General features: G+C 42.0%; 1 protein-coding gene across 1 annotated transcript; it reads right to left on the bottom strand.

The window, feature by feature from the left end:
* Positions 1-2,071: 2,071 nt before the first annotated feature.
* Positions 2,072-17,820, bottom strand: sra1 (steroid receptor RNA activator 1). The gene is made up of 5 exons (XM_038796080.1): positions 17,716-17,820; positions 13,298-13,426; positions 12,040-12,257; positions 10,323-10,431; positions 2,072-2,790 (listed from the first exon to the last, which is right to left on the bottom strand). The coding sequence occupies exons 1-5, from the start codon at positions 17,738-17,740 to the stop codon at positions 2,615-2,617; spliced, it is 657 nt and encodes a 218-aa protein (XP_038652008.1). The 5' UTR covers positions 17,741-17,820; the 3' UTR covers positions 2,072-2,614.
* Positions 17,821-21,818: the final 3,998 nt, after the last annotated feature.

The following is a 21,818-nucleotide window of genomic DNA, read 5'->3' on the forward strand; positions in this document are numbered from 1 at the left end:
TGGCCCAAACCAGGAATCAAACCCGGATCCTGGCGCTGTGAAACAAGTTCTAACCACTGTGCTTCTGTGCCACCCTCCCCTCAAGGTTCAGATCTCCAAATAAAATACGCCAATGACTTTTGACGGTTAAACTCGTTATAATGAAAGGCTTATCCTGACTGGCATACCAGCAATGGCATTCATTCCTGATGTGGGGTGCATTCTCGAAACTCTGTCCACGTCCAGCAAAGTGAGATGTGATCAGCAAAAGTGGCAACCTGCAAAAACATTGAAAATCCGTCGCTGTTACTCCCCCCTCCCCAAACAGGTTACAAGTATAAACAAAAATGAATGACACTAGCCATGAGCCAGGCTCGGCAAGTTAGGGTCACACTATTATTGCTGCAGAATAATAATCAATTCAGAGACACACTCAGTTGTGACTGAGATGCATTCCGACTAATTTATGAGATTTTAAAATGTTCCAGACTATACAACAAGCAGAATTAATGAATGAAAACAATATCTGACATTTGACCCATCAAAAAGTGTCTGCTAGATTGAATTGAAGTTTGCAAGGTTTGATTGAGGCAGAAGATCTGCAGTGCAAATTCAAACCCAACTGTCATAGAAAATGAAGCAGGCAAAGTTGCAACTTCATAATTAACAGGGTTATGCCACCAGCCCTGAAATAGGTCAATTTGAGCTAATTTCATGCTCACTTGAGCTCAAGGGAAAGTGTCTCAATTACTGAGATACAGCATTTACACTGATTTGTCATTGTTGCTTTAGATAAACCAAAAGATAGCATCCATCTCACTTTTTAGAACTAATCACTATTCAGTAATCTCAGCTACATGTACATATAGGTGGGTAATCGCTGTGACAAGATCAGGCTCAGCTATGACTTCACCTTCTTTTCAAAATACTCATCAGATTGCTGGTGGAATTACAGGCCACATGCGTGCCACAAATATTAGCAGGTATCTACCTGCATCTTCCTCAACATTATGCAAGCAGGGAGTGACACAAGATTACCCCCCCCCCCCACGCCCTTGATTTGCAAAAATGAAATGAAAATCACTTATTGTCACAAGTAGACTTCAAATGAAGTTACTGTGGAAAGCCCCTGGTCGCCACATTCCGACGCCTGTTCAGGGAGGCTGGTACAGGAATTGAACCGTGCTGCTGGCCTGCCTTGGACTGCTTTCAAAGTCAGCGATTTAGCCCTGTGCTAAACTAGCTCCTATGACAGCAAAGATTACATTCGCTATTTCAGTATAAAACTGTATTTACTTTTTCCCCCAGCTCTCTCTTTCCATACCATGCACCAGTACACCAAGATACATCACATTTCACTAATACTTTCACCCCCACCCCCATTTTGTTCTTTCGCTCTCTGACAAAAGTAGTAACATAATTACAACGATACAACCTATAGTTGTAAAGAGCATTTTATTTGTTATGAGGGTTGTGATTGCCGCCGGCAATGCCCCCCCCCCCCTCCCCCAGAAACATAAAAAAAGATTAAAATATCTTAATTTTAATATGAACCTGCACTTTTTAAAACTAATATAAAAGACAATTCAGGATACTTGAAAGGCATGGACATCATTTTTGTCCAGGGATGAAAATGGAAACAGATTCTCAATTACATCCATGGCCAGGAAGAATGAAAATTGGCTTCTATAATGTGTAAAAATGTATTAGTATCCTGCAAAAAAACAGAACATTTTCTAAATTAAATAACTTGGAAAACCTGAATAAAAAAAAGTAGAGAAAAAGTATGCAGTTTTACAATTAAGTCTCTGGGCACACTTTCTGTAAGTTAGAAAAGGAACTTAAAAAGGTTATATTTGCACCAATCAAAAGTTTTTATTTTCTACAGAGCATTTTCCCGTCTCAGTTTTGTCAGGGTCTGGGAGGGAACCAACCTTCATATGGGCACAGCTCTGAGCAGGCCAAACATTCAGTTATCCACATCATATCCAAACATCTTGCAGATTTCAAATAAGGACTTCTATATGTAGGTATGTATAAATGAAAAAAAAATGTTTTCCTATAAAATGAAGGATTTTACACACACACAGTATCCCAAAGTTATTTCAAGGTGACTCTGCACCTTGAATCTTTAATAATGGTTTTAAAAATAAAATGCAGCAGGAAGGCCACAGTTTCTGAATTACTTGCGGTAGAGTTAAATGGAAAGCTAATTTCTACAGATGTCAGTAAGACAAGCCATGTAAAAACAAAGTCCTTCCTGGAAGAGCCCCAAGCAATAAGGTTTGAATGTACTCTGTGGCAGAGGAAACTGATATAGTCAACATCTGACATTCACCTTCCAAAGGAATACACAGAAACGATTTGATAATTGCAGCAGCTTCCTCGTGGCCTAAGAGTGGCCAAGTCATTGAAAAACTCAGTCCATTTCTTTAAGACTAAAGTGCTTTTGTAAACTCCTGAAAGTTCTTAAGATAAGAATACAGCCTGAATACATGCTTTATTTCCTGCCTAATTCAGGAATTGTTTTGTCCTTATCCTGTTGCCAAGGTTTTGTCATTTGGTTCTCGACTTCATTCTCACTGAAGAGCGGTGTTATCAGTTGGATCATCATGAACGATTTCAACCTACTACCTCAGTTTTCTGATTCACAATCTTTGTTAGTACAGTCACTAAGGTCAGATGGTAGATTTTTGGTTTCAGCAATGAGGCGTTTCACTCCGACCATCCACTGTCCTACTTCATTCACATGGTCAACCATCAGAGATCTGTGGATTTCATCAGCAGAATCCCAATTGCAGTGTTCCATTTCTGTCAGGAGACAAACATATACAACATATCCTTAGGACATAAAATATCATTATAAACAAACAATTACAACAATACACAGACGTGCAGGTAAAGGGCAGGGATAGAGGCGCGAACATACAAAACACGAGCAGTATTGCCTGCTCCGCAATTCACTAAGATCATGGTTGACCTGTTTGTATTGAGTTCCACATTTCCATCTACCCCCGAGGGAATCTATCTACCTCTGCCGTAAAAATATTCAATGACTCCCCTTCTTATGCAGAGTTCCAAAGCTGCACAGCCCTCAGGGAAAAGGTTTCTCCCTATCTCTGTCTTATAAAGGGCTTCCCCTAATTTTAAAACACTGCCCCCTTAGCTCTGGACTCACCCACAAAAGGAACCATCCTTTACACATACACCTTGTCAAGACCATTCACGATCTTACATACTACAATCAAGTCACCTTTCAGTCTTCTAAACTCTCGTGGAAACAAGCCCATCCTGTCCAACCTATCTTTATAAGACAAACTGCTCATTCCAGGTATCAACCTAGTAAACATGGAATGGGAAGTAAAAGGATAAAATAGTGTTCTGATTAAATCATTCTGAGTTATATCACATGCATCAGGAATAACTAAGTATTTTATCTTTGTAATGCATGCCAAAGAGCCTCACAGGATGGATATAAATTTAAAACCAATGTTCCTGTTAATTTGCATTTTGTTATCTATTGGTGCTAACAAATCTTGCTATTCTGATTTACAACTTAGCCATCAATCAGGTAACAGTGTGAAGAACAAGCGATTTCAAACAGGACAAGCCAGCAATAATAAAATAGGATATAAAATAGATACTGAGTTTCTTGCATTCGATGGTCCAAACTGCACGGACATGGTCAAGGGCCATAATTGCCCTAAAGGCTGCAAGTATGACACTCCTCTATTACATTAAAATTTCGATCATTAGAGAGCTCCCATTTTACAATGGCTTTGTATGACAAATAGATTTTTATGTCTGAATAAACAAACCTGTTTCAGCTTCCCCATTTGACCGAGGAATATAGCAAATAGGGGTCGGTCATTCGTCCCCCTCAAGTCTGCTCTGCCACCAACTACATCATGGCTGTTTCTACCTCAATGCCATTTTCCCAAACCAACTCCATATCCCTTGATATCTTTAATATTTAGAAATCTATCGATATCTGTCTTGAACATATTCAATGACTGAACCTCCACAACCCTCTGGGATCGAGAGTTCCAGATTCACCACCCTCCGAGTACAGACATTCCTCCTCATCTGTCCAAAATAATCTACCTCTTATTCTGAGACTGTGCCGCTGGTTCTACACCCCTCTCCACCCAGACAGGGGGAACATGTTTCCTGCATATATACGGCTAGACAGGATAAGAATATTGTACGTTTAAATGAGATCCCCTCTCATTCTTCGAAACTCTAGAGAATATAGGCCTCCTCAATCTCTCCTTATAGGGCAAATCCGCCACCCCAGGAATCAATCTGGTGAATCTCCACTACAATCCCTCCATGGAAAGTATATCCTTCCTTTGGTTAAGGAGTCCAAAACTGTACACAATATTCAAGGTGCAGTTTCACCAAGGCTCTGCAGCAAGACATCTTTATTCCGGTGCTCAAATCCTCTTGCAATAAAATGAAATGAAAATCGCTTATTGTCACAAGTAAGCTTCAATGAAGTTACTGTGAAAAGCCCCTAGTCGCCACATTCCGGCGCCTGTCCGGGGAGGCTGGTACGGGAATTGAACCGTGCTGCTGGCCTGCTTGGTCTGCTTTAAAAGCCAGTGATTTAGCTCAGTGAGCTAAACCAGCCCCTGAATGAAGACCAACATACCATTTGCCTTCCTAATTGCTTGCTGCGCCTACATTCAAACTTTATGACTTATGAACAAAGACATACGGGTCCCTTTGGACACAAATATTTCCCAACCTCTCACCATTTATGAAATACTTTACATTTCTGTTTTTCCTACCAAAGTGGATAACTTCACCTTTTGTCACATTATATTCCATCTACCATATTCTTGTCCACTCACAAAGCCTTGAAGTTTTCTTTCATCCATACATCGACATTCTGCCCTTCGAGCCTGCTCCGCCATTCAGTATGATCATGGCTGATCATCAAATTCAATACCCTGATCCCGCGTTCCTACCATATCCCTTGATCCCTTTAGCCCAAATAACTATATCCAATTCCTTCTTGAAATCACAAAACATTTTGGGCTCAACTACTTTCTGTGGTAGTGAATTCCACAGATTCACTACTCTCGGAGTGAAGAAATTTCTCCACACCTCAGTCCTAAAAGGTTTACCCCTTATCCTTAAACAATGACCCTTAATTCTGGACTCCCCATCCTCGGGAATATTCTTTCTGAATCTACCCTGTCTAATCCTTTTAGAATTATATAAATTTCTATGAGATCCTCTCTCTTCTAAACTCTAATGAATATAATCCGAACCAGCTTAGTCTCTACTCATATGACAGTCCCGCTATTCCCAGGAATCAACCTGGTAAACTTTTGCTGCACTCCCTCTATGGTAAGAGCATCCTCCCTCAGATAAGGACACCAAAACTGCACACAATACTCCAGGTGTGGGCTCACCAGCCCCCTATACAATTGCAGTAAAACATCCCTATTCCTATACTCAAATCCTCTTGCTATGAAGGCCAACAATACCATTTGCTTTCTTTATTGCCTGTTGCACCTGTGCACTAACTTTCAGCGGCTGATGTACAAGAACACCAAGTTCTCGCTGAGTATCCACCTCTCTCAATTCACACCCATTCAAATAATAATCTGCCTTCCTCTATTTGCTACCTCACATTTATCCACATTATATTGCATATGCCTACTCACTCAGCCTTTCCAAATCATGCTGAAGCATCTCTGCACCCACTTTCGGTTCATCCTCCCACCCAACTTTGTATCATGTACAAATTTGAAGATAATACATTTAGTTCCTTTGTCCAAATCATTGATATATATTGTGAACAGTTGGGGTCCAAGCACAGATCCTTTCTCACAACTCACATTCCTAGTTTTGTATCATCAACAAACTTAGAAATTTACATTTGTCCCCCACATCTAAATCATTGATACAGTTTGTGAATAGTTGGAGCCCCAGCACTGATCCTTGAGGTGCCCCGATAGACAGCCTGCCAAACTGAGAACAACCCGTTTGTTCCTACTCTCTATTTTATGTCTGTTAACCAATTGTCAATTCATGTCAGTATATACCCCCTCATCCATGTGCCCTAATTTTGCTCCTGTGTTGTACCTCCTGTGTAGGACCTTACAAAAATCCAATATTATTCACTGGTTCCTCCTCATCTATTTTGCTAGTTACATCCTCAAAATGCTCGAACAGGTTTGTCAAACATGATTGCCCTTTCACAAATCCTCTTGCCTACTCTTCTCAATCGCAGCATTTTTTTTTAGGTGTCCAGTTATCACAGCCTTTATAATAGATTCTAGAGTTTCCCTACTACCGATGTCAGTCTAGCAGGTCTGTAGTTCTCCATTTTCTCCCTCTCTACTTTTTTTTTTATAAATTTAGATTAGCCAATTATTTTTTCTAATTAAGGGGCAATTTAGCGTGGCCAATCCACCTACTCTGCACATTTTTGGGTTGTGGGGGCGAAACCCACGCAGACACGGGGAGAATGTGCAAACTCCACACAGACAGTGACCCAGAGCCGGGATCGAACCTGGGACCTCAGCGCCGTGAGGCGGTTGTGCTAACCAGTAGGCCACCGTGCTGCCCTCCTCTCTACTTTCTTGTGGTTACATTTGCTACCTTCTGAATGAAATGAAAAATGAAATGAAAATAGCTTATTGTCACGAATAGGCTTCAATGAAGTTACTGTGAAAAGCCCCTAGTTGCCACATTCCGCCGCCTGTCCGGGGAGGCTGGTATGGGAATCGAACCGTGCTGCTGGGCCTGCTTGGTCTGCTTTAAAAGCCAGCGATTTAGCCTGGTGAGCTAAACCAGTGAGCTGGTGAGCTAATCTGGTGAGCTAATCTGCATGAATCATTCCAGAATCTATAGAATTTTGGAAGATGACCATCAATGCAACCACTTTCTCTACAGCCACCTCTTTCAACATTCTATAATGTTCCCGATGAACTCAATGCATTCAAGGCTCGGTTCGAGAAGGTAACTAACAATCCGCTGTCGAGTGCCCCAGCAGCCCATAATTCACCCGTACCCACCATCACAGCTTCCGAAGTCAGATCGGCCTTCCTGAAAGTGAATCCTCGGAAGGCGACGGGCCCGGACGGGATCCCTGGTCGTGCACTCAGAGCCTGCGCGGACCAGCTGGCAGAGGTGTTCGCAGACATCTTTAACCTGTCCCTACTCCACCTCAAGATCCCCGTCTGCTTCAAGAAGACCACCATCATACCGGTACCAGCCCAAGAAGAACCAGGCAACGTGCCTCAATGACTACCGTCCGGTGGCCCTGACTTCAGTCGTAATGAAGTGCTTCAAGAGGTTGATCATGAAGCGCATACTTCCTTCATACCTTCATACTCCCAGAACGCCTTGATCCACTGCAATTCGCATACCGTTGCAACCAGTCCACATCGGACACCATTTCCCTGGCCCTACACTCATCCCTAGAGCATTTCGAAAACAAGGACTCCTACATCAGACTCCTATTTATTGACTACAGCTCCGTCTTCAACCCCATAATCCCAGCCAAGCTCATATAAAAGCTCCAAAACCTAGGACTTGGCTCTCCACTCTGCAACTGGATCCTCGATTTTCTGACCAACAGACCACAATCAGTAAGAATGAACAACAACACCTCCTCCACAATAGTCCTCAATACCGGGACCCCGCAAGGCTGCGTACTTAGCCCCCGACTCTACTCCCTGTACACACACAACTGCGTGGCAAAATTTGGTTCCAACTCCATCTACAAGTTTGCTGACGATATGACCATAGTGGACCGGATCTCGAATAACGAGTCAGAATAGAGGAGGGAGATAGAGAGAGATAGAGATAGAGTGGTGTAGCGACAACAATCTCTCCCTCAATGCCAGCAAAACTAAAGAGCTGGTCATTGACTTCAGGAAGCAAAGTACGGTACACACCCCTGTCAGCATCAACAGGGCCGAGGTGGAGATGGTTAGCAGTTTCAAATTCCTAGGGGTGCACATCTCCAAACATCTGTCCTGGTCCACCCACGTCGACGCTACCACCAAGAAAGCACAACAACGCCTATACTTCCTCAGGAAACTAAAGAAATTCGGCATGTCCACATTAACTCTTACCAACTTTTACAGATGCACCATAGAAAGCGTCCTATCTGGTTGCATCACAGCCTGGTATGGCAACTGCTCGGCCCAGGACCGCAAGAAACTTCAGAGAGTCGTGAACACAGCCCAGTCCATCACATGTACCTGCCTCCCATCCATTGACTCCATCTACACCTCCCGCTGCCTGGGGAAAGCGGGCAGCATAATCAAAGATCTCTCCCACCCAGCTTACTCACTCTTCCTACTTCTTCCATCGGGCAGGAGATACAGAAGTCTGAGAACACGCACGAACAGACTCAAAAACAGCTTCTTCCCCACTATCACCAGACTCCTAAATGACCCTCTTATGGACTGACCTCATTAACACTACACCCTGTATGTTTCACCCGATGCCGGTGCTTATGTAGTTACATTGTATATCTTATGTTGCCCCATTATGTATTTTCTTTTATTCCTTTTCTTCCCATGTACTTAATGATCTGCTCGCAGAAAAATACTTTTCATTGTACCTCGGTACACGTGACAATCAACAAATCCAAATCTAGATCATCAAGTCATGGGGATTTATCAACTTTCGGTCCCATTAATTTCCACAGTACTACGTTTTTGCCAATACTAATTTCTTTCAATTTCTCATTCTCACTAGTCCCTTGGTTCCCTAATATTCCAGGGAGGTCTTTTGTATCTTCCTTCATGTTATTTTTACTGCCATTTCCTTATTCCCAATCTTCAATTCTCCTGCCTCTATTGACATGATAGGGCAATATTAAGAACTTGGGTCCAGAAAAAGGGTTCAAGATGTCGCGGGAAACTTAGATTGCTAGCAACAGAGTCAGAGGGATAGGGCCACAGCATGAGTTACCTTGTCCCATTCAGACTGAACCTTGAGTGGGAATACACAGGATACCCTGGTTAAGCCAGGAAAATCCACTCAACTTCCACTGTCATTCGGGACAACCTTGGTTGATCAGCCATTATCCTATCACAGTGTCTGATTAACTGTTTGTCCATCAAGGGAAGGTTAGTTGCATATGAATGGCATAGCTCTGTTCTTTTGTCTAAATGGGAGTGGGCAATCAGCTGAGAAACAATAAGGGATTCAAATCTGGTCATCTCAGGGGAGAACGTTTGTTTGAGGGGGTGGGCAGAGCTTAGAGAGAGAGAAGAAGAAATGCTTTTTTGAACAGTTATAGCAGAAGGCTGTGGAGGTCACCCCAGAGAGGTCAAGAAAAAGCTGCTCCAGATACAGATTTTTGAAATAGGTTTTAAAGGAACTTGACTTACAACAGAGAATTGCTTCATAAATATAAGTATCATCTTTGCCTGTCTATGTAAGTGGAATGACAGTGGTATGTTTATTGGATGTGTTGTTTAATGGGAATTAATATGTTATGGTTAAGAAACTGAATGTAATCTGTTAGTGCTAGAGCTGAAGTAAAAGTTTAAATATTGTTTTTTCATTTGTTTTAATAAAGTTTGTTTATAAAATAACCAAACCCTATTTCTTATATTATCACTCCTGGAACAAATCAATCTTTCCGCACTGCATTAAAATTTGAAAATGTTATGGCATCTGGTCCAGTTTCTTAGCCACTATTGAGAGATGACCAGACATCTGTAACACTATCTGTAGTGGGTCCAGATTTGTCTTTGCTAATCTTTTTCTTTTCACATACCTATCAAAGCTTTTACATTCTATTTTTACATTTCTCACTAGCTTATTTTTACATTCTATTTTTCCCTTCATTAGTTTCTTGATCCTCCTTCGCTAAATTCTAAAATACTCCCAATCCTCAGGCTTACTACTTTTCTTGACAACTTTACCTTTTCCTTTGATCAAATACAATCTTAAACTTCTCTTGTTTGCCTAATTGCCCTTGAACGGAGTGGCTTGCACGGCCATTTCAGAAGGAATTTAAAAGTCAACCGCGTTGCTGTGTATCTGGGGTCACAGTAGGCCAGACCAGGTAAGGATGGCAGTTGAAGCTCAACAATGGTCATATTGAATTATGCAGCAGGCTTGACAGGCCAAATGGTCTAGTCCTGTTCCAATGTCACATGTTCTTTTTACAAAAAAGGGCCTTTGCTGAAAAAAGTACAACTCTGCTCACTCATTTTGACACTGGAGTGTTACATGCCTTTTATACTTATAAAAACACTGCTTGCATTTATATAGCATTTTATCACATCTCTCAGCACATCACAAACAGTCTCATATACAAGGATTTGGCAAGATGCAAGTCACAACAAATTGATTACCTAGTGTGAGCAGGTGCATCCTTTTTTGCACTGATGCAGATAACTTTCCTGATTGCCACATATCCTGGAGCATTATTAGCCTTCTTCCAATATCATTACAAACTTGTTTCTAGACAGGAAATTTGAAAACAATTCAAATTATTAACTTCAATTATTAGCTGTGACAACACTTAATATTTACACTTTAGCAAGCGTTCAAAATAACACAATACTCTTCATGACACTTACCAGCTACCATTAAACTATCGCTTCATTTAAAATAAAATTTAAAAATTAATTATTAGACAATTGCTTCCATTGATATATCATTAATTTATTTGCTAAGATCCATCTGCACCACCCACAATTCCTATACTTGGGTGGTCAAATTACTGACAGTAAATTTTGCTTTAGAACAAATTCACACATGGAAGATATGAAGAGGGGTGATAATTGATTCAATCAAATGATTTTTTTCTTTCTGGGGAAATGCTTGGTGTGCACTCTGTCTCCTCCTCAATTTCTAGCCTGAAATTGGAAACTGTGAATGTGGGCAATCACGGCTGTGATCCAATTTCCCACTATTACATATCATACTGGTACAATCAATTTTTTACCAGGTTGTTTCACCTATACTAAGTAACAATGCACAATTGACACTCACTTTTAATGGAAACCCAAAGGAAGAATATCACTACTCCTTGAAAGATAGGTGTGTGTTGCAGCTTTCCTAGATATCAGCTTTGTTACCCGAGTCAGAAGGTTGTTGATTCAAACTTTAAACCAGGACTTGAACACACAATCAAGGCTGATATTTCGGTGTGGTATTGAGGATATGCTTTTGTGCTCAAAGTGCCTTCCTTCAGGTATGGTGTTAAACCAATGCCCCACTTTACTGTTCCAATGGTTCAGTTGAATTGGAAAGTCTACATCATTATTCAATGGGCAGCAGGTTCTCCTGGGGATTCTGGTCAATATTCTTCCCTCAGCCAACATGAAGAAAAAATAAAGGAACTTGTCATTTATCGCATTGCCATTTACAGGACCTTGCTGTGCACACAAGGGCTGCCTCATGTTTGCAAATAGAGCAATGGTGGTTTTAAATAATTTGCTGTCTGGGTAGAATTTTGGGATGTTCCTATAAAATACAAGCCTTTTCTACAAAAATAGAAAATCTGGATTTATTCTGTTCCACATAATTGAGTTAATTCTGATACCTACTACAAATATTTTCAACATAATTTGCCTCGTCTTATATCAACATTGGTGACATGCAAATATCAAGGTGGCTTATTTGACATTTTAAGAATAGGTACGTAGCATTATTCATTCTCTCCTTTTAGTCTTCTATCGTTCACCATTTCCAACCAACTAGCTAGTACACATCTGCTAAGCTAACTCTACAGTCAGGTGCTTTGAAGCATGCGGGAATTCTGGGTTGATTTTCCCTCCCTCCTATTTTGTGGAGCAATGCTTGGCTGTATTCAGCATTTCTAAGGCTAAAAATTCAGTGTGTAATTAAGCAGATCCTATCTCTTAAAGTGCATTGCTGGTTAAATATGTTAAGAGTTCAAGATGGTATACAATAATTGATTTGAACAGGAGGAAATCAATAGTCTACTATTGAGCAATTCCTTATCAGCTAATATTATATCTGTAGCATTACCATTGTTCGTGGAACCTACTGGAATGAGATTTTTTTAAGCCCTCTTGTGGAAATATCATTCACTCGCCTTACCTTAACAGTTTTCCTACAAGCCTCGAGTGACTTATTCAATGGAGCTAAAACATCTTCCGCATTTACTTCACAGGCAGATATAACCGCAACACTTTGCTCTGGTTTACAACTGCTGGACAGACCACAATGCTTTGGAGGCGGCAGTGGTGGCATTTTCTCATTGGACAAGGAAGGGCCTGATGGTATCATTGCAGGAGGAATTCCAGCCGGTCCACAAACTACAGGATAAATGCACAACGTCATTAGAATCTTGCCACTGGGGGAAAAATCTTTCTATAATGATAATCTTTATTATTGTCACAAGTCGGCTAACATTAACACTGCAATGAAGCTACTGTGAAAATCCCTTAGTCACCACACTCTGGAGACTGTTCAGGTACACAAAGGGAGAGTTCAGAATGTCCAATTCACCTAACATCAGAGCATGTCTTATGGGACTTGTGAGAGGAAACTGGAGCACCCGGAGGAAACCCATGCAGACACAGGGAGAACTTGCAGACTCCACACAGTGATCCAAGAGGGAATTAAACCCGGGAGCCTGGTACTGTGAAACAACAGTGCTAACCGCACTATGCTACCGTAACGCCATCTCTGTGCTACTGGGAGTAAATGCAATTCATGCCGTTTCAGAAAAGTTTTTTATTTTAGAATTCACAGAGGGACTTGAGTAATCGCTGAATTTAGTAATACTGTTAAATTAACATGTTGCCAGTGACCTCCAGCCTGCGTAGGATGATTGGAAGTAGTTTCCCAGGCTCATTTTCCAATGTGGTGAATTCCAAATTGTGGTTAGGAGGAAGCTTAGAGCAGAAAACAGGTGTCAGCCCTCAGGAGAGGGAGAAAAGGAAGTTGACAAAGTGATCCAGCTTACGACTGAGCACCTCCTAATGACAGACAGCCCCATGTACACGTTGCTTGCCCACTACCTTGGAAGAAATAACACAACTTTAGGAAACTGCATGTAGGAAGAGGGGATTAAAAATAAACTGGTATAAATTAAATCTATGTTTACGCCAAGGCTGCGAGTAAAACAACAGCAGCAGAGAAAATGCTGATTTGAGTAAACACAAACCTACACTTGCTCCACATATTTTGTGGACAGCTGGTGCAGATACCGGCTCAAAAGAAGAAGTTTGATCACATGAAAAAAGTGATGGCCACAATTTTGATGCAACTGTAATTAAAATCTTTACGCCCACCGATTCCCAGCAGATATTCTGCCTTTGGTTGCACGTCTAATGTAGTAACTGATGCTCACCTTTTGGTTTATCCAGCTGAGGTGCCGGCACCCTCTTAGTGAGAAAATGTTTCCTGGGACCAATCTGTGCTTGTGTCTGCAAACCATACGAAAACTGAGGAGGATCATTCCAGCCTCGCTCCTGGTTTCCTGAATTTTTTTTTAAAAAAGGTTCACAATTAAGCAAAACAGTATAAAAAATGTAAATTAGTTACAGGAAACTATTCAAAACGACAACTTGTATTTATATATCCACAGGTAAAACATTTCATGGCCCTTTAAAACTGAAATGTACAGAACATTAAGAATGTTTTCAATATTTTCCCAAATTAACAGACTGTTGAGTGGTAACATCAAATCTTTTCTTTTCTCACCAATTTCCTTGAAACATGAAACTATTTTTCAGAAGAACCTATTTTCTCCCATAAGTATTAATGGAAATCCAAGACCACATTTTTCAAAGCTACCTGTTAAGCTGGTTTTATTAGCAGTTCATTAACACAGAGGAAAAAAAGCATTTTCCTTTTTTTTTCCTTGAACCAAAAATTTGTTTTTCCTGAAGCAAATATCAACCGTGGATGAGATGATACACACAGGCAGATATCAAGAGCTCTCACCAGTGAGCAAACAGAATAACTGGTCAACTTGCAATTACTCTACTGCTTCTAAGATAAAGAACTCCACTATCATAGCAACACTGAAGTTCTCTGGTGTAATGTAAAGGTGTGAAATTAATCCACTGTAAGCACATCTTTCACCTTGTGACAAAGGTCTGAATGTCTATAATAGCGTAGAGGGGCTTTAGAAGGGTTTCACAGGACGGTGCAACATCGTGGGCCGAAGGGCCTGTACTGCGCTGTAATGTTCTATGTCAGGTACGCAAACAAGAAAGAGCGTGAGTCTCACCTGAACGAACAGATAACCTCTGATATATGGTGGTATATTTATTTCAAAAGCAGCAAATGGTGATAAGTGGCATAAAAATAAACCCTGCTGCAGTCAAGGTATAGATATTAGTGATCAGCAATGAAATATATTTTTCCCTTGGTCAACATGTCAAGCAAAGTTCCTCTTCTACCCAAAAGTCAAAAGGGCACTCACTAATGTATTAGTGTAAACCTTTCCATTCTAAACCTTCAGAGAACTTCAACACAGAAACAGCTCAACTGGTCTTACGTCAGTGTTAATGCTCCACACCAGTCTCATCTCAGCCCTCCTTATCTAACCGTATCAGCATACCTTTCTCTCTTTTGCTTCAAGGTTTTCCCTTGAATGTAGCCTTTTGAGAGAGTTTGCCAACTGTTGTGTCGACCTGTATCAGACAAGTAGCAATTCTGTGCTATAAATAAATATTGATCATGTCAAACAGTAACTGACAACCATGTGAAGTGAGCTTGCTACAAAAGTCAGTCATTTATTTCCTGGCCAGGACAGGCAAAGTGACAAGGTTTCTCACTGAATAACAAGACTATTTCCTCTCCAGGATTCAACATTATAAACATGGTTTCTGGAGAGGAGATAAATTCCAATGATTAACTTTTCCCTTCTTTAAATGTATTATTCTCCATTCCAATGTTTTCTAGCTGTGACCAGGGATAAAACATAAAATTTAGGAATTTAAAGTTTTGTTGAAATATAAACTGCTCATAAATGTGTTGCTGGTGACAATTACATTATTCAGTGGATAGCAATCGTTATTCTCTGAGCTCTAATGCAGTGAGCTGAGGTGAACTGTATTTCCAGAGTCATTAAAAGGGTCATTGGAGTCCTCAGCTTGTTCATGACCTTGGTGTCTTGCATCATGTCAGTTCCCTGGTCTCAATAATGCAGCGCTTAAATATTATTGCACGTATTAAATATAATACTCAGACTAGAGCACACCAAATAATCATCAGAATTTAAAACTGAAGAGGAGTTCAAAAAGGGCGCTGCTTATCACAAGGCCTCTTCAATGTCTAAGCAGAAATAATGATCAAAGGAAAATTTGTAAACAGAGAATTGGGTGTCATGATTGGAGTAAATTATATCAGTTATATTTGCAGATAAAAAAATATCTGCAATATGCACAGAATAGCGATTACAAGAACTAGTAGACATGACTGTAACAGCAGATGTGAACTTTGGAATGAAATTCAACTTTGCCAAAGCAAAGGAGATTCATATATCAAAATCACCATGACATATTCCTACATCCATAAAAGGGAAATAACTACAAGATGCAAGAAAACCAAATTATAAATGCACAAACAAGTGGCATATACATAGATCTTGTGTGCAAAATGACAGTTGCAACAAGATAGCACAGTGGTAAGGCAGCATGTTGGCACAGCGGTTAGCACTGTTGCCTCAGTGCCAGGGATCTGGGTTCAATTCCAGCCTTGGGTAACTTGTGAAGTTTTCACTGTCTCCCCATGTCTGCGTGAGTTTCCTCCGGGTGCTCCGGTTTCCTTGCACAGTCCAAAGATGTGCCGGTTAGGTGGATTGGCCACGTTTAATTGTCCCTTGTGTCCAAAGTTAGGTTAACGGATTATTGGGATAGGGCACTGACCCCTTTCAGAGGGTCAGTGCAGAATGATGGGCCGAATGGCCTTCTGAACTATACATGATTCTATTAATGTGCCTACGTATGTTTTAGTGGGTCACACTGGCATGATGGGCTGGTTAGTACTTTGTTTGGTCTGCCACTGGTGTTGTCACTCCCAGTCTGGATGTTGATTTCTGGTTCAGCTATCTGGTTGATCCTACCAGCAACAGACAATACCTGCACTCCTCTAATTTTGATCTTTTGAGAATCTGCCATGTTAATCAATCCATGATTGATGCGCCTTCAGTTGCCTTGGCCCTAGGTTGCGGAATTCCCTCCCTAAACCTCTCCACCTCATTCTTCTCAAGAAACACATGTCTCTTCATGTGATTCAGTGTCATATTAGAACATAGAACATAGAACAGTACAGCACAGAACAGGCCCTTCGGCCCTCAATGTTGTGCCGAGCCATGATCACCCTACTCAAACCCACGTATCCACCCTATACCCGTAACCCAACAACCCCCCCCCCCCCAACTTTTATTAGGACACTACGGGCAATTTAGCATGGCCAATCCACCTAACCCGCACATCTTTGGACTGTGGGAGGAAACCGGAGCACCCGGAGGAAACCCACGCAGACAGGGGGAGGACGTGCAGACTCCACACAGACAGTGACCCAGCCGGGAATCGAACCTGGACCCTGGAGCTGTGAAGCATTTATGCTAACCACCATGCTACCCTGCTGCCCGTTGTATTGTTTGTAAAGTGTTCTTTTTATTACATTAAAAGGTGCCACATGTACCTTTGTTCAGTCAACACTCTACTCAACACTTACTTTACCCGCTGTGGACTTTTAACTGCATTCCTAGATGTAGTCAGGAATCTCAGAAGCAACCTTTGTCCCCTGAAGGGCATTGCTTAACTTGGGCGGATCAGAACCATGGATGGGGTTGGAGAGGAATCTTACTCGGAGCCTCTCTGCGAGATTGGCAATGAAGGTTCCTTCAGAAGGATGATTTGGTGCAGGCAGCTGAGATTTTCTTCAATTGCTGGTGACATTTTCCTTCCCCATGACCATTAATACTGCAGCTCTCCGCCCCTCTCCTTCCTTTGTCGTCCACGATATATACGTGTACTTTCTGAAAATACTGTCCAGCTTAGGTACACACACACACACACACTCATATTTTTAAAATTTAGTCCTTCATGGGATGTGGGCATTCCTGGCTGGGCTAGCATTTATTGCCCAACCCCAAGAGCATTAGTCAACCGCAGTGCTGTTGTCTGGAGTCACATGTAGGCCAGACCAGGCAAAGATGACAGATTTCCTTCCCGGAAGGACGTCAATTGACAATGGTTCCATGGTCATTAGACTTTTAATTTCAGATTTCTGTTGAATCTAAATTCCATCATCGAACCCATCTCCAGCTTTAACAAAAAGTCATCCAAGCTAGAAATGCTGGCTCCCTTTTCTCTCTCCACAGATGCTGTCAGACCTGTTAAGCGTGTCCAGCATTTTCTGTTTTTGTTTCAGTTTCCAGCATTCACAGTAATTTGCTTTTGGTCTCCAGAGCTTTACCCTGGGTCTCTGGATTACTAATCCAATGGAAATACCACTGCCTGTTTATCCTACATATATACATATTTAATATATATATATATATATATATCCTGATGCATAGTTTCCATTCCCCTCTGCAGCTTCTCATTTACAAACGTGATCAGCCCCAGGGCAGCTTCACATCACCGCCCACAGCTGACTCCAACTTAGTGCCACGTAACCAGGGTAACAGACTGAGGCCTGCGCCTCGGGCAGCTCCGCTCCACCCTCCCCTCACACACCTCAGCTTCTTTTAAACCCTGCCCGTCCTGTCTCATGCGAGACCATTTGCTTCTCTCCCCCTCACTTCACCTGGTTTGACGAACAGATCCGACATTTCTCCCTCGTCCCTCCTCCGAGCCGGCTGCGGGGATTTCCGGCGCCATTGCGTCACTTCCGGCGATAAACAGAGCTGTACGTCATCGGTCCTGCAGTATCGGCGCCGTACACACACCACGCATGCGCCGTTCATTTGATCAGTGCCGTACGGCAACTCAGCCTCTCGCTGCAATGCGCAGATCTACAGTTTACATGACATGGAATCACTGGTTCTCCAGTCTTGCTAACTGTATCTGAATATAAATTTTAATTGACTTGCCTTGTATATCCTTCCGAGAACTTTAATGTGGTTCCTATGCTGGACCCCCTCCCCTCAGCTCACCTACTGCTGGAACCCTTATTTAATTTATCTTTGTTACCCCTGGACTGTTGCAACGCTCTGAAAACATAGAATGCATAGAAAGTCAGGCAGCATCTGTAGAGAGAGAAATCGAGTTAACAAACGGGATTTTAGTTTTGGAAATGGGGCCTTGATGTCAGAGTCCCAACCCTGCATTGCCTAATGCAATTTTTTTTCCTGAATCATGAGTTTTTTAATTACAATCACCCTACAAGCCTGTTACAGATATCGTGTCAATGGTGTACAGTGGCAACGCACAGGTAAGAGTGCCACATCAGGCCTCACATGGCACCATTACAGGTGTGAATGATGTATCTGTTGCGCAATTGTTGCACATACTTGGCCTGATCAAAACCAGTGGTGGGCTTCTCCACTGGGGGTCTACCTTCCACCAACTTGACAAAGTAGTGACAGTATACTCTGTCCATGATACCAAACATTCCTCTGCCATGGTAATGAATCCTCTTCAGATACTGGGAAATACTTGCCATCTAATTAAGGACAGGGGTGGGCTTCTGACACTGGAGGATCACCTATTGGCCTTCAGCCCTGAGAGGTCAGAGGCTCCACCTTCAAAGGTGGAATCCACTGATGTAGATGTAGAGAGAAGAGACTGCCAGATGGCATCATCAGAGTGGCCTTGAAGTTTAACTGGCTACTTGCTGCTTACGGACATGTAGCTGTTCCCAACCCCACCACCAAAACGGAGATTTTCCACGTGGCTGGGAGGCAGTACCATGGTGGCCGATGGCAGTTTACCGACCTGCCGTTTGAAGATTTTGCCCCACATTTTAGGTCAAATGCTGCCTTAATTTCAACCTTAATGCACAAGTGTGCTTTTTCACATTTTCCACACCAGCTTGATGAGATTCTCGAGCACAATAAACACTGGCCTTACCATGAAAACCCACATCCCAGGAGTTATTTTTTTAAAATGCCAATACTACTGAATTACAAGGCTTGCTATTATATGCATATGGGATTGTAGCTTTCCAGACTTATTTTACACAGAGAATTTACAGCCTGCAGACAAAAAGCTTTCATCCCATTAATCCAGGTCGGACTTTAATTCAGATGCCTGAACTGGAAAGCCAATTTATAAACTTCTACATCACTGTTTTCCATAACATGCACTCCAATGATAATTACAAAAGCACAACTGATTAGAACATAGAACAGTACAGCACAGAACAGGCCCTTCGGCCCTCAATGTTGTGCCGAGCCATGATCACCCTACTCAAACCCACATATCCACCCTATACCCATAACCCAACAACACAACCCCCTTAACCTTACTTTTATTAGGACACTACGGGCAATTTAGCATGGCCAATCCACCTAACCCGCACATCTTTGGACTGTGGGAGGAAACCGGAGCATCCGGAGGAAACCCACGCACACAGGGGGAGGACGTGCAGACTCCACACAGACAGTGACCCAGCCGGGAATCGAACCTGGGACCCTGGAGCTGTGAAGCATTTATGCTAACCACCATGCTACCCTGCTGCCCCTAACATTATTTGGAAGATGGCGGTGTAGTGGTAATGTTCCTAAATTAGTAATCCAGAGACCCAAGGTAATGCCCTGGGGACATGGGTTTGAATCATACCAGTGGCTGATGGAATTTGAAATTCAAGGGAACCAGTTAACACAGATGGTTAGAGTGTGGTGCCAATAATGTTACGGTTGCAGGTTCAACCACCATACTGGCCAGCAAGACTTTTCGCCACAAACCAAGTATGTTGCTTGCTATGATTAGATACAAACCTTAAATGATTGCTGGCACATTCCAAGATGAATTCAACTAGGAACACTTACTCCCGGAACATTCCAGCCTTTCTGCTTTCAGGGGCTATCATTAATTTAACTTGTTAATTTGATTAATTAATCCACTTTACTGTTTCATAGCAAAAGGGTATAAAGCTAATCTCAGTAATGGTGATCATAAAACTATCATTAATTACCAAAAAAACCCATCTGGTTTACTAATGTCGTTTAAGGAAGGAAATCTGCCATCCTTTCTTGGTCTGACCTACAAATGACAACCAACCCACAGCATTATGGCCCAGCGAACCACTGATTTCAACAGCAATAGGGATGGGAAAGAAATGCTGGTCTTGCCAGCAATGCCCATGTTCCGTGAAAGAATAAAACTTAGAAAAATACTATTGTATATTTTACATCTATAAAATTACATTTTCCAATGACTCAAACTTCTCTGGTTGAAGGGCAGCACGGTGGTGCAGTGGGTTAGCCCTGCTGCCTCACGGCGCCGAGGCCCCAGGTTCGATCCCGGCTCTGGGTCACTGTCCGTGTGGAGTTTGCACATTCTCCCAGTGTTTGCGTGGGTTTCGCCCCCACAACCCAAAAGATGTGCAGGGTAGGTGAATTAGCCATACTAAATTGCCCCTTAATAGAAAAAAAATGAATTGGGTACTCTAAATTTTTTTTTTTTAAACTTCTCTGGTTTATCTAAGATGATACAAGGCATTGCAGCCAAGAGTAACAATACAGCTCTGTTCAATAATTATTAAATTCCTTTCACCGTGAGTGTACATACATTATGTGGCCTGTATCGGTTCGAGAAAGTGGCTCACAGCACCTTTGCAAGGGCACTTAGGGATGGGCAATAAATGCTGGATTAGCCAGCAACACCCATACATATCCTGTGAAAGAACAAAGTAAGAAAAAGTACTTTCAGTTTAGAACTGTAGCAGTCCAAGAAACAAAATTTTAATATAAGTTCCAATTGTTCTGTTGTACGGAATGATATTAATCCTTTATAGACGTGTACAGCAAGTACAGGATGATTGCGGTATACTGGGTATAAATGTGGTCATGAGGCTCCATCAGGGCACTTGAAATTTCTACTTTGTAAAAGATTGAAATGGACAACCAGGGCAGAACGGTTGCACAGTGGTTAGCACTGTTGCATCACTGCACCAGGGTCCCAGGTTCGATACCCGGCTTGGGTCACTGTCTGTGCGGAGTCTGCACTTTCTCCACGTGTCTGCGTGGGTTTCCTCCGGGTGCTCTGGTTTCCTCCTACAAGTCCCGAAAGCCGTGCTTGTTCGGTGAATTGGACATTCTGAATTCCCACTCAGCATACCCAAAAAGGCGCCGGACTGTGGCAACTAGGGAATTTTCACAGTAACTTCATTGACGAGTTAATGTAAACCAACTTGTGACACTAATAAAGATTATTATTTCCGCAGGAATAGTGAAGAGAAGAAACAGGAATCGAGTGGGTGGAAAGCAGCAATATTGTAATACCAACTGAAATTCTATACCTCACAGCAGCACAATACGGTACTGCGCACACAACTGAACTATTTAATACAATGTTCTTTTAAAAAATAAACGTGACAAAATAACATCACACATTTGTTGCCACCCAGGTTGATAGGCTTGTGAAGAAGGCCTATGGTGTGTTGGCCTTTATTGGTAGAGGGATTGAGTTCCGGAGCCATGAGGTCATGTTGCAGTTGTACAAAACTCTAGTACGGCCGCATTTGGAGTATTGCGTACAGTTCTGGTCGCCTCATTATAGGAAGGACGTGGAAGCTTTGGAACGGGTGCAGAGATTTACCAGGATGTTGCCTGGTATGGAGGGAAAATCTTATGAGGAAACGCTGATGGACTTGAGGTTGTTTTCGTTAGAGAGAAGAAGGTTAAGAGGTGACTTAATAGAGGCATACAAAATGATCAGAGGGTTAGATAGGGTGGACAGTGAGAG

This window comes from Scyliorhinus canicula, chromosome 4 (assembly GCF_902713615.1).
Source record: "Scyliorhinus canicula chromosome 4, sScyCan1.1, whole genome shotgun sequence".
Taxonomy (NCBI): Eukaryota; Metazoa; Chordata; class Chondrichthyes; order Carcharhiniformes; family Scyliorhinidae; genus Scyliorhinus; species Scyliorhinus canicula.

Bases quoted from the DNA above. Each gene is read 5' to 3' on its own strand.
- sra1 (XM_038796080.1), bottom strand. From the start codon at position 17,740: ATGTCGGATCTGTTCGTCAAACCAG. The intron at 13,427-17,715 runs GTGAAGTGAGGG...AAAAAAATTCAG, and splicing joins GGATCTGTTCGTCAAACCAG to GAAACCAGGAGCGAGGCTGG. The intron at 10,432-12,039 runs GTAAGGCGAGTG...TTTCCTGTCTAG, and splicing joins CTTGTAGGAAAACTGTTAAG to AAACAAGTTTGTAATGATAT.